This window comes from Mastomys coucha, unplaced genomic scaffold (genome assembly GCF_008632895.1).
Source record: "Mastomys coucha isolate ucsf_1 unplaced genomic scaffold, UCSF_Mcou_1 pScaffold21, whole genome shotgun sequence".
Lineage (NCBI taxonomy): Eukaryota > Metazoa > Chordata > Mammalia > Rodentia > Muridae > Mastomys > Mastomys coucha.
The window spans coordinates 154,501,096-154,516,701 of NW_022196904.1; the positions used below are offsets into that span (position 1 = coordinate 154,501,096).

At 39.0% G+C, this 15,606-nt stretch overlaps 1 protein-coding gene across 2 annotated transcripts in view; it reads right to left on the bottom strand.

Moving 5' to 3' along the window:
• Positions 1-13,111, bottom strand: part of Smc5 (structural maintenance of chromosomes 5) — a 66,562-nt gene extending 53,451 nt beyond the window's left edge. For both annotated transcript variants that reach the window (XM_031389958.1, XM_031389957.1), the window contains exons 1-5: positions 12,825-13,111; positions 9,049-9,190; positions 5,551-5,603; positions 3,931-4,093; positions 1,549-1,683 (exon numbers count right to left, since the gene is read on the bottom strand). In XM_031389958.1, the coding sequence (XP_031245818.1) occupies positions 1,549-1,683; positions 3,931-4,093; positions 5,551-5,603; positions 9,049-9,190; positions 12,825-13,009 (678 nt within the window). In that variant the 5' untranslated portion in view covers positions 13,010-13,111. The remainder of the gene's footprint in view (positions 1-1,548; positions 1,684-3,930; positions 4,094-5,550; positions 5,604-9,048; positions 9,191-12,824) is intronic.
• Between the last annotated feature and the right edge of the window lie 2,495 nt (positions 13,112-15,606).

The following is a 15,606-nucleotide window of genomic DNA, read 5'->3' on the forward strand; positions in this document are numbered from 1 at the left end:
AAAAAAAAAAAAAAGAGTGAAAGGCCAGCCTGGGCTACAGAAGACCCTGTCTAAAAACAACAACAAAACCAACTAAGTCAAGTGAAAGTAACACTCCAGCAGAGAAATTCTGGTTTAGGACTTTAAAATCCGTTAGTCATGGCACTGTGAGGAAGCCTGTTGACACCCTGAGCCCGGAGCTTTGCCTAAAGATAAAAGAAGCAATTCCCTTAACACATGTTAACAGTCTTTTTTGTTTTTGTTTTTGTTTTTTGGAAATGCATAAAGCTAAATGTTTGTACTTTTGAAGTTTATCAGATTCTGATATATGTGCATGGATATCTACCAGCTAGGCATCTGCACTCTGAAGCTCCTGAGTGCTCCCAAACTACAGCTCTGTATGCACTTATATGACTCAGGATTTGGAGCTTGATGCATTTTAGATTTCTGCCCTATCTGTCCAAATGAAAGCTTAATAAAGTCTGTAAAAATAGCATATAAATGCATAGGAATATCAGGATTAATATGCCATAAATGCTCAGGACTTAAGGATTTTGAGATGACAGAAAGCTAAAATTCAATCTATTGCATATTAACAAACACAAATATGTACTGAACAGCCTAGAAAAAGATTCATGCTTGTTTCCTTCAGCAGATAGAAGGTAATTTAGAAATGAATTTCAGGTATAAATACTGGATTGATGCAAAATTGATGATTTCTCATCCAGATCAAAGAATTGAAGTAATGCCAACAGACACAGAATTGAATAATCACAAAAATCCCAGTCACCAAAATTAATGTTTTATTATAATGGAATACCTATCAAATATTGATAGTTACACTTAAAGAGATTATCTGTTTTGGTTTTTTTAATTATAAAAACATACCAAGCTGGGTAGGTTATATAGCATTTCTATATAGCATTTCTATGTATCTATTTATTAAAAGGTTTAAAATTTATTTTAAATTAACACTTCAGCTAAATTCTATAGTTTATATGTAATGTCTATCTTCATTTGACTTAAGAAAAAATACATTAACAATAAATGACATTAACAGGAGTGTTTTCGAATACCACATCTTTATCTTCTGTAAATCTCAAAATCTTTCACAGTGCATGCCACACAACAAACTATTTGATGGGTACCAAACAAAAGAAAAATGTAACTTCCTATGAGAGTTCTTTAAAATCGCCACTGGCAACATGTGTTTACTGAAATAGTCAAGATTTTCAAACTTCATATAATCAAAACCATTCTTACTTTCTATCACCAGTTGATGTTAGAAATACAAGCTTGGATGAAAAATCAACCACAATTATGAATTCAGTACTCAACATACAGATATACAACCCATTTTGTAGTACGTCTTCTTTTCTTTTCCTTCAAGACAGGGCTCCTCTGTTTAGTCCTGGCAGAGCTGGAACTCACTCTGTAGACCAGAGAGAGCCACCCCCCTTTGCTTCCCAAGCGCAGGCACTAAAGGCACCACCACCCAGTTATGCTTACACATTCTGAGACACAGATTCAGTGAATGACAACAGAAATGACTTGTCTATTTCTAAATACCTCTAGCTGCTTCTCCTTCTCCCTGAAGTTTTTGAGTTCACAGTGGTATCTGTGCATCTCTGGAGGACCAATTGACTTCTCAGTAGCTTCAAGGAGTTCAATTTTGCTGAGTTTAGCAAATTCCCCAACTTTGTCCTATAGCACCAAAATTAAATATTAGCAACTATCATTCATAAATACCATTAAAGTTTATTAAATTTGCAAAGATGGTCTCACTTAAAATTTTTTTGAGATATGAATCAATTTATTATGTTTGTGAGGAAAATAAGCTTTAGTGTAGACACTAAGCAACATTAAAATGAAAGATATTGGACTGTCATTTTAAATGTAGATTATTAGAGTATTTAAAAATCTTTAAAATTTTTCTTTTATAAAACCTATGTATGTGTATACTTATGTGTTGGATTATGCATGTGAGTGCAACGCCTAAGGAGCCAAGAAGGCATCAAATACACTAGAGGAGTTCAAGTAGTTGCAAACTGACATATGTGGGTGTTGTGAATCAAATTTGGGTCCTCTGGAAGTGCTTTTAACAAATGAGCCATTTCTTTAGACCAGGATATTTTATTAGTAGTGAACAAATAAAAATATCACTAGACTTTAGAAAGTATACCTACATATAAAAGAAGTTAATTCTAACCAATATATCATACAAATGCACTGATTAAAAGTTGTTCATTAATTAGGGCAGGCATGGTGGTCCACCCCTTTAGTCCCAGTACTTGGAAGGCAGAGGCAGGTGGGTCTCTGAGAGTTTAAAGTCAGCTTGGTCTACAGAGCAAGTTCCAGGACAGCCAGGGCTACAGAGAAACCCTGTCTTGAAAAACAAAACAACTACAAAAAGTAGTTCATTAACTACGGCTTCTCAGGCTCTCACATTCAAGAATACAAGGCAGCTATAGCTGCTTGAACAAGAACAATCAAGTCAGTTTATAACATTCTAACTGAAAGTAGTGCATGAGCCCTGACCCCTAACTGAATAGCTACAGTAGATAAATTGCTAGCTTCTGAGAGAGGAGAATTAGTTTTAAGGTGTGGCTTCTGGTACATAAACTAGTGGAAGCCCAAACCCAGGAGTATACTGACATCACAAGTCTGAGCCCACAGGTTAAAAAAATAGACAGGAGAGGTAGAAGTGGATTCATCTTGAAAGAATTAAGGGGAAGCAATAAGGAGTAAATATGGTCAAACCATACTGTATTATCATACATATCATATTGTCAAAGAATTAATAAAAATATTTTTAATAATTTGTTTGACTCTTGCAAATGGGAGTTTGACACAATCTGTACTTAGAGTACCTTTCTTGCAGGCTGGGGAGAAGCCTCATGTATAAAGTGTGCTTTCAAGTATGAGGACGAGTTTGGATCTCTAGTGGCCATGTAAAAGCTAGGCCAGCATGCCAACCTGCCTATAATACTAGTTATGGCTGAGACAGAGAACCTTCTAGCCACACTGCTTGATTCAGGCAATGTTTTAGTAAATAAAGTTGACAGGCAGCAGGAAAGACATATAAAACTAACCTCTGGCCTCTAAAACTATGTGCAAACATGTATTCAAATATTAATGCATACCACACACAGACAAATATGAAAAAACACATTTTAAAAAACATTTTCTTACTTAAACATATTAAATAAAATTATTAACACAAAATATGGATAGTCGACTGAGGTCCAGGGAACCTGGAACTCTATGTAGCCCAGGCTGTCCTACTAAGAACTACTATTACAAATGTTTGTCACCATGCCCATAAAAATAGAAAGTACTAACTCCCAGGGACTAAGCCATCAACAAAGAAGTACACATGGCTCTAGCTGCATATGTAGCAGAGGATGGTCTGGTCATCAATGAGGGCAGGGAGGTGGGAGTGGGTGGGTGGGTGGAGGAACACCCTCATAGAAGCAGGGGGAGGGAGAATATGATAGGGGGTTCTGGGGAGGGAGGGAAACCAGGAACGGGGATAACATTTGAAATGTAAATAAAGAAAATATCCAACAAAAAAAATAGAAAGTAGTAAAAATGCTGTGTTAATTGCAAAGAGTAATAATTACATACTTATTAATTGAAATTAATAACCTAAGTGATGAGATACTTCCTTTTACAAAGAGCGACAAATATTAAGAGTGCTGTTTTGATACAAATCTAACTATTACCGTATCTCTTGAATAGTATTTATTTTCTATGGCATAAAGCAAAAACATTACACACAAAATTTTCCCATGTTTGGAGGTCTCTCCTCTAAAGAGAGAGGGAGGGAAGGTGGAGGGGAAGGGAGATGACAGGGTGGGACTGGGAAGGGAGAGGAAGCTAAGATTGGGATGTAAAGTAAATAAATAAATAAATAAAATTCCTCATGTTCATTTATATTTTTACTCAGACCTGAGGCAAGAACTGGCACAGATTGCCCACTTGGATGTTTAAGGCTGCAACCTGTTCTTCCACTATCTTCTGGGTTACAGGTTTTTTGTTGATGAACCAAAAGGACTGATTTTTTATCACATCAATCTCACGGGTGATTATAAGATTTCCCGAAGTCCTGAACCTAATTAAAGAATAATTGAAAAGCTTTTATATTCAGAATAGACACACAGTAAATTAAGAACATTTCTGTAACTTTCCTATACCCAAAGTCTAAGAAATAGTACTATAATTTTTATTCTTTCTGGTAATTTTGAATCCTTCCGACCTTGGAAACATTGACTTTTTGGTTGTTATTATCACACAATTGGTCATGTTAGTTACTATTTTGTTAACATTCAAAATTACCTAAATTGTTGAAATTAAAACAAGTGCCACAAGTCCCGAAATACAACAAGTCTATTTATCCTTTAATCATTATACTATGCTTCAATCACATCCTTTGTCTGTTATTTAAAATGTATTAGTACATTACAGGCTAATATAGTAGTCAGCTGAAACTTCCTCTACTTGAAAAATGTATGAATGAAAACTGACCTCCATGGAATACAAATTTCCCCAATCAAAAACTCTCTACCTAAAAGAATAAATCACTGAGCACTTACCATGCATGTACTTCATTCTGAATCCTGAGAGAACTATAATATATGCCTCTAAAGAGCCATTAAGTAATACAGAGGGATGGCTTGAATATGCTTGGCCCATAGAGAGTGGCACTGTTCTGAGGTGTGTCATTGTTGGAAGAAGTGTGTCACTGTGGGGGTGGGCTTTGAGACCCTCCTAGCTGCTTGCAAGACAGTCTTCTATTTGCCTTGGGAACAAGGAGTACAACGCTCAGCTCCTCCAGCACCATGTCTGCCTGAATGCTGCCACGCTTCCTGCCTCGATGATAACGGACTGAATCTCTGAACCTGTAAGCCTTCATAAGAGTTGCCATGGTCATGGTATCTCTAACTAAGACATATAGAATCTGAAAGAGAGTATTTACTCATTTTTTGCTTTGAGAAGTACTTGCTTCACACTGCTCATCTGTCCACCCATCTTCTTCACAAGGTGATCAAAGTCAAGGACTTAAGGCAAACTCTACTACTTTGCTATACTCTAGCCTAAGTATTTCAAAATTGGCAAAAAGAAACAGATACTTAAAAATGTTAAAGACTACAATTTCTCTCTCCCTCTCTCTGGTATGTTTGTCTGTTTTACACAAGTAGTCCAGGCTGACCTTGAATTTGTTATATAGTGGAAAGTGACCTTGAATTCCTGATTCTTCTGAATAGCATCAACTTTCTGCCTCTACCTCTTAAGTGCTGATATTAAGAAGTGTACCATCATACCTGACTACAACTTCTTAGTGTATATTAATCAGTCATAAACTATTATTACTTCATTAAACTGCAATTTCTTGAGAACTAAATAAATTTCAATAAATTTATTTCAAAATAAATTCTTTAATTTGTTTCTAAGAGTCACATTAAAGAGTATATTTGCCACAATATTACGTTAATATTCTTTTCCAAAGTCATCAAGAAAGCATAAATACAAGCTGAAAAATTATACTAAAAAGTAGTGTTTAACACTTACAGTTCAATTTCAACCAAACCTTTGGAACATCCTCTCTTCACGAAAAACCCAACCTACAGCGTAAGGAGAATAAGTGAGCTGTGTCAATGGCATTTCCAAGTACACAATCAGAGCACAAAAAGAGTCATTACTGGTCTCCAAATCAATTTTTTTCAGTAGCCACATGAATGTACAGGCCAGGTCTCTCAACTCTTCTTGCACTATAGAAATCTCAGCAGTGAAATTGTGGGCCACTTCAGTGCTAGGTAGTTAAGACTCTTACAAAGCTGCTAACAGGCACTAAATGGAAGAGTGAGGATTTGAATTTGGGTATTCTGGCTCCCAAGCCTACGTACTATGTACTTTTAGAACAAGTCCTATACTACAACTACAAAGCTCTATTTCAAATCTACTACTGTTGTAGACAGAGGTGCATAGACTAAACATTAATAAGCACTCAAATAGTGCCTATTCTGATTTTAAGACAGACTTGCCACCAAGTACCTTTCAAAAATAAAATAATTTACATAGAAAAATAAGACATCTGAAATAGATCTGATAACTATGAGCTTGTACAAAAAAAACAGAATGAAGGACTAAAAACATCAAATTGAATCTCTCTCTTTTTTTTTTTTTTTTTGGTTTTTCAAGACAGGGTTTCTCTGTGTAGCCCTGGCTGTCCTGGAACTCAATCTGTAGACCAGGCTGGCCTCGAACTCAGAAATCCTCCTGTCTCTGCCTCCCAAGTGCTGGAATTAAAGGCGTGTGCCACCACCGCCTGGCCCTCAAATTGAATCTTTAACTTTGAGCTTCATAAATAATAAATACTAAAATGCTAGAACCCCTTAGCACTTGGTAGAGTGAGCCAGGAACATTAGAAGTTCAAGGTCGCCCTCAACAATATACTAACATTAGCCAGTCAGTGCTACACGAGAACCTGTCTCAAAATACAGAAAGTGGAGAAGGAAAGATGCATATGATCAAATATTGTATGACATTATCAAAGAATAAATAAAAACATTTTAAAAAACAAGAAAAGGTGGCAACAATACAAAATAAGGTAGGTACAGCATCATAAAGTTCAAATATTTTAAGGTACCGAGAGATAAATTGAAAAAAAAAAAAAAGCTGAATCAGAATGTAGTGAGAAACAAACATTACATAATATATAAATGAAGAACAAGTGTTGGAGAGTTAAGAGCACTTGTTGCTCTTCCAGAAGACCTGTGTTGTTTCTAGTACTCATGCTGGGTGGTTCACAGTCATCTAAATCTAGCTGTGAAGAAAAATGACAGCCTCTTGTGGCCTCCATAAGTATACGATCCCCACCCCCATACACACTTTAAAAACACAATATAAAAGATCTTGCAAAAATCTTTTTAATCATGTTAATGATTTGTGAGAATGAATGTAAACAAACAACTACCATTTATTATATGCTGCTAAGATAAACTGGCAACTCTCCAAATTCAGTTGCCAACCCTGAACTATATATACTATACCAATTTTATAAATGATGAAATTACAGATAAAAAAATGTGTAGTATCTTTAATCTCTACTATAGGTTCCAATGACAACAAGTTATACACGCACAGGTTACTCGGCTTTGACTGGCAAGGTCATTTAACATTGTTTACTTACAGAAAGTCGACATCTCTGAAGGAGCAGATTGTGTATTGTCTTGCAACAACTAAAATATTTGATACAAATGGGGGGGAGCAGTTCTTATTTATTATAAAGTATACGTACAGATGATTTAGATTGTACTTACAATAAAATTTTATACTTACATTTAAATAGAAATAAAGTATTCTTGCTGAGAACTTAACTATTAAATTTGTAGACACAGAAGGCCAACAATTTGCATTAAGGAATCACTGCACTTCAGGGCCTCCCTTAAGATCCCTACCAGTCCAAAAAGAAATGTGGTTTCTTTAAAATTAAAACTGCAAGGCTGGTAAAACCCACTACAGCACAACCCATTCTAATCGTACAGAATTTGAGACTGCAACCCAAGAGACCAATGAAGAGGACTGAACCCATGACTTTACAAAGGACATAGAAAAATCCAAGCTAGTCTTTGCAAATTAACTACTTCAAACTCCCTATCTTCTAAATCAAAGTCTGATGTCCAGACTACTATTAAAGGTCAAAGGCTAATTTATTAACAGAGCAAAGTATCTTTTCTAGCCCATAAATAGATCTCTGGTATAGATATATATCTAAAATTTTAGGAAGTATTGGTTCAATTCTGTAGCATTATATTACATATATCGTTTATGCACAGCTCTGACTAATTCTGGAGTGTTCTCAGCAGTTCATTTTAAGCTTTACCAAAATACTTTTTATTTAAGTTTTTTCCGCGGGCAGAATACATATCATGTCCTGTGCATCAGCTCTCTCCTCCAACCAGTGGGCTTTCAGGGATGGAACTCAGCTGTCTGCTTGGTAGCAAGCGCTTTTACTCATTGAACTATCTCACTTGCCCTCACACTTTTAAAATACAACTTTATAATTTTTGTGTATAATTATTACATCTTTGTTAACTTATTCCTAGGTACTTATACTTGCATTCTTATTGTTAAATCTGGGGCTAGGGTGGCTAAAAGCACTTTGCACTACTGCAGAAGGCCAGAATCTGGTTCCCAGCACCCACAGTGAATGGATGGCTCACAACTGAAACTCCAGTTCCAGTGGACAGGACACCTTTTCCAGCTTACACAGACACAGAGACAGACATGCACACTCTTAAAAATAATAATAATAATAATAATAAAACCCCACAACCTCCCCCAAAACAAAACAAAACAAGTGGCAGTACTTTATTTTTTAAAAAAGATTTGTTTACTTTAAGTATATAAGTATACTGTTGCTGTCTTCAGACACACCAGAAGAGGGCATCAGGTCCCATTACAGATGGTTGTGAACCACCGTATGGGTGCTGGGAATTGAACTCTGGACCTTTGGAAGAGCAGTCAAGTGGTCTTAACTGCTGAGCCATCTCTCCAGTCCACAGGAGCACTTTTTACTACATCGTTTTGTTCACTGTTAATATACAGACATTCATCAAAGTAACCTGGTATCTAACAATCCTGACAGATTTTCCTATTAAGGCATCAGGATTATCTGAACATTCTTTTTAGTGACTAATCTTTCTTTGTTTATGATTGCTGTTATCACTCCTTTGTCTTAGCGCAATATTAAAGGTAACCCGAACTTTCTCCTGAGACTATTAGCGTCCTTCTAGAAGTTCTAGGTAAAAGAAAGCTCATTTGGTATACCTAAGAACCTAAAATGTAGAAATTAACTTGTTTCTAGAAACAAACAGTTCTGAATTTTCTTAAAAGTTATGTAATTTAAGTAAGCCAGGCATGGTGGTGCATGCCTTTAATCCCAGCATTCAGGAGGCAAAGGCAGGCAGGTCTCTGAGCTTTAGACCAGCCTATAGTCAGGGCTGCTACAAAGAGAAACCCTGCCTTGAAATTCCAAAAACCAAAGAGGAAATTATGTTAACTCACCTTATCTGCGCGTCCCATGAAGGCAGGCTTGCCTGCTAGTCCAAGGCAAATGGCACACACTATACTTGACTTCCCTGTCCCATTGGCTCCAATAATCATATTCAGATGGGGCCCAGGAGACACTTCACAAATATCATATGTTCTGAATTGTAAAGAAGCAAAATCATTAAACAGAAATAAAAGAAAAACCTTTTCTTTGTAAAGGCATCTTCTTGTGGCTTTCCATTCTCACTGTCCACAACCCTTTCATAATTCATTCAAAATCCAGATAATGTTACGAATGTAATGTTATTCATACATTTAGGGGGAAGAGATACTAAAGAGTCAAGCCAGGGCCTTTTACCTGCTGGGTAAGTGCTTTATCACCTAACCCTGTAAATTTGAAATAGTCAACGTATAGAGGGGAAACTCTTATCAATGGAAGAAGTAACAATGCAGATGTAAAATAAGAGTACAGGGGCTCCACATGATGGCACATGTCTTTAATTCTAGCATTCAGGAGGGAGGGTTTTTAAAACCTAGTTAAAATAAACCTATGAGTTTCGGGCCTGTCAGGGCTACATAGTAAGATCTTGCCAAGCAACATACAACCCAAGTTTGAAACCATTTATCCTCTTTTGGGAGACTATATCAAAACGATTGCACTTATTTTTACCTCTATTTTTGTAAAATAACTTTAAAATAAATTTGTATAAGAAACCATGGCTTCTTTCCTAATGTCTTATATCTACATTTATTTTATTTACTTATTAATTTATGTTTTCCGAGACAAGGTATCTCTGTGTAGCCCTGGCTGTCCTGTAAACTCACTCTGTAGAGCAGGCTGGCCTTGAATGCAGAGATCTGCCTGCCTCTACCTCCCAAGTGCTGGGATTAAAGGTGTGTGCCACCACTGCCTGGCTCTTCTCTAGGTTTTTAGTGCTTAGGTATACCTAACTAATCTCTAAGTATAAATGCCAGAGTGCTACTAACATGCTAAATACATAAATAATTTAATAAAGCATACCAACTTTAACACTTAAAACTTTAAAAAGCCAGGTAGTAACAAAAATATGCATGTGACAAAGAACTACATGGATACACATGGAAATGTAGCATCACTTGTTACAAAGAGGTGGGGCTAGAGAGACGCCAATCATGAGAGCCTTACCCTCTTCCAGAGGCTCCGCTTTTGGTTCCCGCACCAACTACAACTCACAACCACTTGTAACTGGAGTCCCAAGCAGTATGTTGCCTGCTCCTGGTTATATGTGCATGTGCATGCATGTGTACACAAACACACACATCTTAAAGGGCTTTGTAACTTATTTCTTCCAGTTTCTTGACTTATCTGTGCTTCCTTTAACCTAGAAGTCTCCGTCCACTCCCAACCTCATCTGACTTAATGTGCTCATAGCACCCCTGTCCCATCTCTAGTCCATTTGAGTTCCCTAAGCCTCCCCACTTGCTTGGTACTCACTTCTCTCAGCCTCACTCTGTGACAACTTGGTTGTCAATCTAAATACATCTAGAATTAATTAAAACCCAAGCATCTGGGTATACCTGTGAGGGATTTTTTTCTTAAATTATTTGAAGTGGGAAGAGCCCCCTTTTAATCTAGATCTTCTGAGATGGGAAGATCCACCTTTAATCTGGGCCACATTTTCTACTGGCAGCCTATATATAAAGGACACAGAAGGAAGCGTATTCTCTTTGCCTGCTGGCTTCCACTCTTGCTCTCGCTGACAAGTCCATTTCATAACTGGCATCAGAGCCTACTTCTCTGGGATTCTGAAGACCATCGGAGATATCCAGTGTCATGGACAGAATAACTACTGGATTCTTAGAGACACTGTCAATGATAGCCTTTGTTGGACTAGATGAACCAAAGCCTGTAAGCCATTCTAATAAATGGCCTTTCTATATACCAATATAGATGCATTCCCTAAGCTCTGTTCCTCTAGAAAACCCAAATATACTCCCCAAATCTAAAACCTTATATTATTAAAATAAACAAAATCATACACAATTCTGCATTTTCCACCTACTTTTTTCTTCTTGCTGTTTTGGTCCAAGCTTTTCTTCCTTATTCTTCCTTGGTCCAAAAAGTTTTCTTTTATACTACTTTATCAAAGGGAAAACATTTTTTCCAATTGCTCAATGTAGGCGGCTTCAGTCTCATTATGAGTTCAATAGAGCAGATATTTTAAGTATTTTTTTAACTAAGCTTCTCTGGCAAGTCTTCCGTGATTCTCATTTTACCTTCCTGTACAGATAGATCTCTGAGCTCATCTTCTCTCATTCTTACAATAAAGACTTTTTAATTCCTCCAATTTATATTTTCGTTTTTGTAATTTCAAAGACTTCTGTAACATCAATAACCACCTATACATGACTCCCAAGTCTGTGACTTATTCTTTTCCCTCTGAGCTCGAGGCCTTTAGAAACTCCATGTATACAAAATTTCTCTTAGCTATCCCACAGGAAAGTTCAAGACAGAGGTGCTCAACTGCACTCATTATTTATTCCCCCCACCCACTCCCAACCACCCTACTCTCTCTTGAATAACACCTGACCGGCAGCCAGAGCCAGACTTAAGAAGAACTAGGCCACTCCTCCACTCTCGTGCCTCACAACCTATAGGCAGATCCTATCAAATAACCTTTCAGCCCTGCATTCTTGCTTTCTTACTTTAAATATTCTTGCTTGCTACCTGGCACCTTTCAAAATCATTCCCCAGATTCTCCCCTGCCTGTAGGATAGGATGATGCTGGAGTTCCTTAGGATAGTAACAGACAAGCTGGAACAATAGTTTCCAACCTCTGTCCACACATGTTCTTACAGTCTTCATTAGGTCACTCACTAAACACTACAAACTGGCTTTCAGGCAGTCCCTTCTTTGTGTAAATCATCTCCCCTTCTTTTTGATTTCAGTACCTTCTTCATAAAGCTCTGATAGCTGTGGGTGGACTTAGCCTCTTCAGTCTGTGCCTCCCATTACAGCAGATAACCTCATGCTGAGTACATTTACCTTTCCTGATCTGGATTCAAATTAGCAAATCGGCTGTTAGAATTTACACAGACCCGGGCAAAAACCAATAGCCATGAATTTATATCATCAACAAAGACAGGTAGAAACACAGCCATGTGTAAATAAAACAAACACACCCCTGATACATAAGTGCTTGAGAAAAAAAATGGTATTGTTTTATTACGGTTCTATAACTTATTCAAGCCTACATTTAAGAAAAATTATCTCGAAAGAATAACTCTAAGACGCTAAACAGATAATATTTTTGTTAACATTTAGTATCTACTCAACTAGTGGGGGTGGGGGCAAGGAAGAAAGGAGGTTTGGAAGGATCAAGAATCTGCAAGGAGGTACAAAAACCGGGTTCACAATTTCATTTCTTTGGTACACTCTAATCAACAACCATTACCATGTCATCTGCCCACTTGGAAAACGTGTACACTTTTCAAAATTTGTCTCTCCGCTGTAACTGTTGTCTATCGAGTTTTGTGATAGTGCACAGGTCCCTGTTAGATAGAGATTCGCAGATTAGAGACCTGGCCCCTTAGTGTATCTACTGACTGCAGCTGACGCCTTCCAAAACCGCTGGGTGGATAAAAAACACCAGGCCACACGTCTACTACAGCCAACACGGCCAGTCTCCACGGCCCAGATAGGTAAAGCCTCAGGGTTAGCCTAGCACAGGTTCCCCACCTCCGGGCACACCCCACTGCCCGGCGCCTGCGGGCCGCTAGCTCCCGCCCAGGCGAGGCCTGCCGCCACTCACAAGAAGTTCTCCATGGCGATGCGGACGATCGAGCCCTCGACGAAGAGTCCGGACGGCCGCGGCAGCGTCGACGTCGGGTTCGAGTTCTTTCTCTTGCTCGGGACCTCGGAGGAAGCATCTCTAGGGAGAGACCTCTTGGAAACCTGGGGGTTGGGGGTAACAGCCTTTCCGCTCGGAGTCGCCATCCTGGCTTCCTCCGCGTCCCGCAGCGGCTTCCGTTCCCGGCGAGCCGCAGCCCAGGAGCCTCCGCGCCGGGCTCCCGCGCTAACTGACCCCGCCTGACCCCGCCCCGCGGCCTCGCCGCGCCTGCGCAATTCCACCCCGCAAAACCGAAGCCACGCCCCGACCAACCCGCCGCGGTTGCCTCAGAGGTGCGACTGTGTGACTCGAGGACTGATTTTCTTACGTGTCGTGATTTTTCTCCTTGGACAATTTTAACTTTACAGCAAGATGTGAATTGCATTTACTATTTGGAAACCTGCCTCGGAGCCTCCCGTGCTTGGGTTGCTTGCTAGTTTGCGACTGTCCCTCCAGAACCCCAGGCCTTATGTCTTATGTGCTCCATTGCAGTTTCCTTCCCTGGTGCTCAAATGAACTCCAAAGAACATAAAAGATGCCTGTTGACTCTGCCTGTTGTTGGAAGCATGACACTAACAGCCATTTGATGCTTTCAAAATTGTGAAGAGCACATTAATTGCGTGCCCACTCACACTTCCTTGCCCTTTTATTGTATAATTTATTTATTTTTATTTTATTTTTGCCTGCGTGTATGTCCGTGTGAGGGTGTCAGATCTTGGAGTTACAGACAGTGGAACCCCAGTCCTCTGGAAGAGCAGTCAGTACTCTTAACCCACTGGGCCATCACGCTAGCCCCCAGCACATTTGCTTGTTTGTTTGTTTAAGATAGACTCTTTCCAAGCTGGTCTTGAACTTTTACTACTTCTGCTTCCTTAGTGCAGAGGTTCCAGTGCAGCCACGAGATGGTCTCTCCCTTCAGGATTTCTTTTTTTCTTTCCTTCCTTCCTTCCCTTCTTCCTTCCTTCCGTTCTTCCTACCTTCCGTTTATAATTAATCAATTATTTCATTTATTTACATCCCAAATGTTGTTCCCCGCTTCAGCGCCCCCTGGCAGAGTTCTTTCTCCCCATCGCTCCTCCCCTTCGTCTCAGAGAAGGTGCCACCCCCTTGGTATGCCCCCTCCCTGGGGCATCCAATCTCTACAGGATTAGACACATCCTCTCCCACTGAGCCCAGACAAAGCAGTCAGTCCTCTGCTACATTTGTGCTGGTGGCCTTGGACCAGCCCATGTATGCTCTTTGGTTGGTGGCTTAGTCTCTGGGAACTCCTAGGGGTTCAGGTTAGTTGATACTGTTTGTCTTTCTATGGGGTTGCCATCCCCTTCAGTTTCTTCAGTACTTCCTTTAACTCTTCCATAGAGGTCTCTTTAGGGTTTTTTAAATTCCCTGCTTAAATTCTCTGGTGGTTTCTAGAAATCTCTGAGTGAGAATAAGCAAGCTTCTTTAGGAATGGCTCTACTTCCCTGTGCCCATATTCATCTCATCATCCCTTTCAAAGACAATGCTGCTAAGGCCCATAGACAGCATTCACCCAGCCAGTGGTAACCAGCTGAAGACTAGGGTATTAGGGAAATGAGGAGAAACCATTGGATAGTTTTAAGTAGGAGAGGCTTGTGATCTAATTAAAGTTTTTCAGTCATTCTGCTTGCTATGTGGAAAACTGGTTGAAAGGTGTCAAATACAGACCTGGGGAGGCCAGTTAGAAATCCTGTACTGCCAGGCGGTGGTGGAGCACGCCTTTAATCCCAGCACTTGGGAGGCAGAGACAGGCGGATTTCTGAGTTTGAGGCCAGCCTGGTCTACAGAGTGAGTTCCAGGGCAGCCAGGGCTATACAGAGAAACCCTGTCAAAAAAACAAAAAAAAAAAAAAAAAAAAAACAAAAACAAAAAAACAAAAAAACAAAACAACAACAAAAAAAGACTGTCTCAAAAAAAAAATTAAAAAAAAAAAAGAAGAAGAAAGAAATCCTGTGCAGTAGAGTCCTCCCTTGACCAGTAGACCAACACTCCTTTTTGCAGGTCCCTGCTTCTTTCTTTCATACAAATGGAATCTGCTCATTAAAAGTTATAATGAAAGAAAACATTATCGTTGTAGAAAGCATATAAACTTGTCATGGGTACTAGATTTGTGTGTGTATGTGTATAAATTAAGGAATAACTTGTAAAATGTTCAAGTAACAGGAAGGAAAAAAAAAACCCACTGCTTAGGATACTGTGCTGTTAGTGTTTCTACACACAGCTGGTATATTCTTGGCTTCAAGGACCTAAAGGTTGCCAAGCATGGTGGTATGTACCTGCAGTCTCAACACTCAGGGTACTTAGCCAGAGGATCACAAAGTCTATCAAGGAGAAGGAGGAAGGAGAGGAGAGTCAAATTCCGAACAAGTAATTACTTATGAGGGAATCTATTCTATAGACAAATAAGAATATAACCAGCAATGGTGGGACTTAAGAGCTTCACCATTAAAGTTAAGAGTTAAGGGGACCAGCTTTACCGTTTCATGCCAGGACGAGACTTTTAGAATGCTGTTAAAATTATGTTTCTAAATTTAAAAGTTGGGAACAAATCCCTGAATCTGCGTGACTCCAGAAAGACAGTCATACTCTGGGTTTTAAATGGCTTGTCATGCTTGCCACTGTATCTGAAAGCACAGTAAAGAAACCGCTGAAATGACCGCTCAGTAGTCGGAAGGGAAAAGCTTAT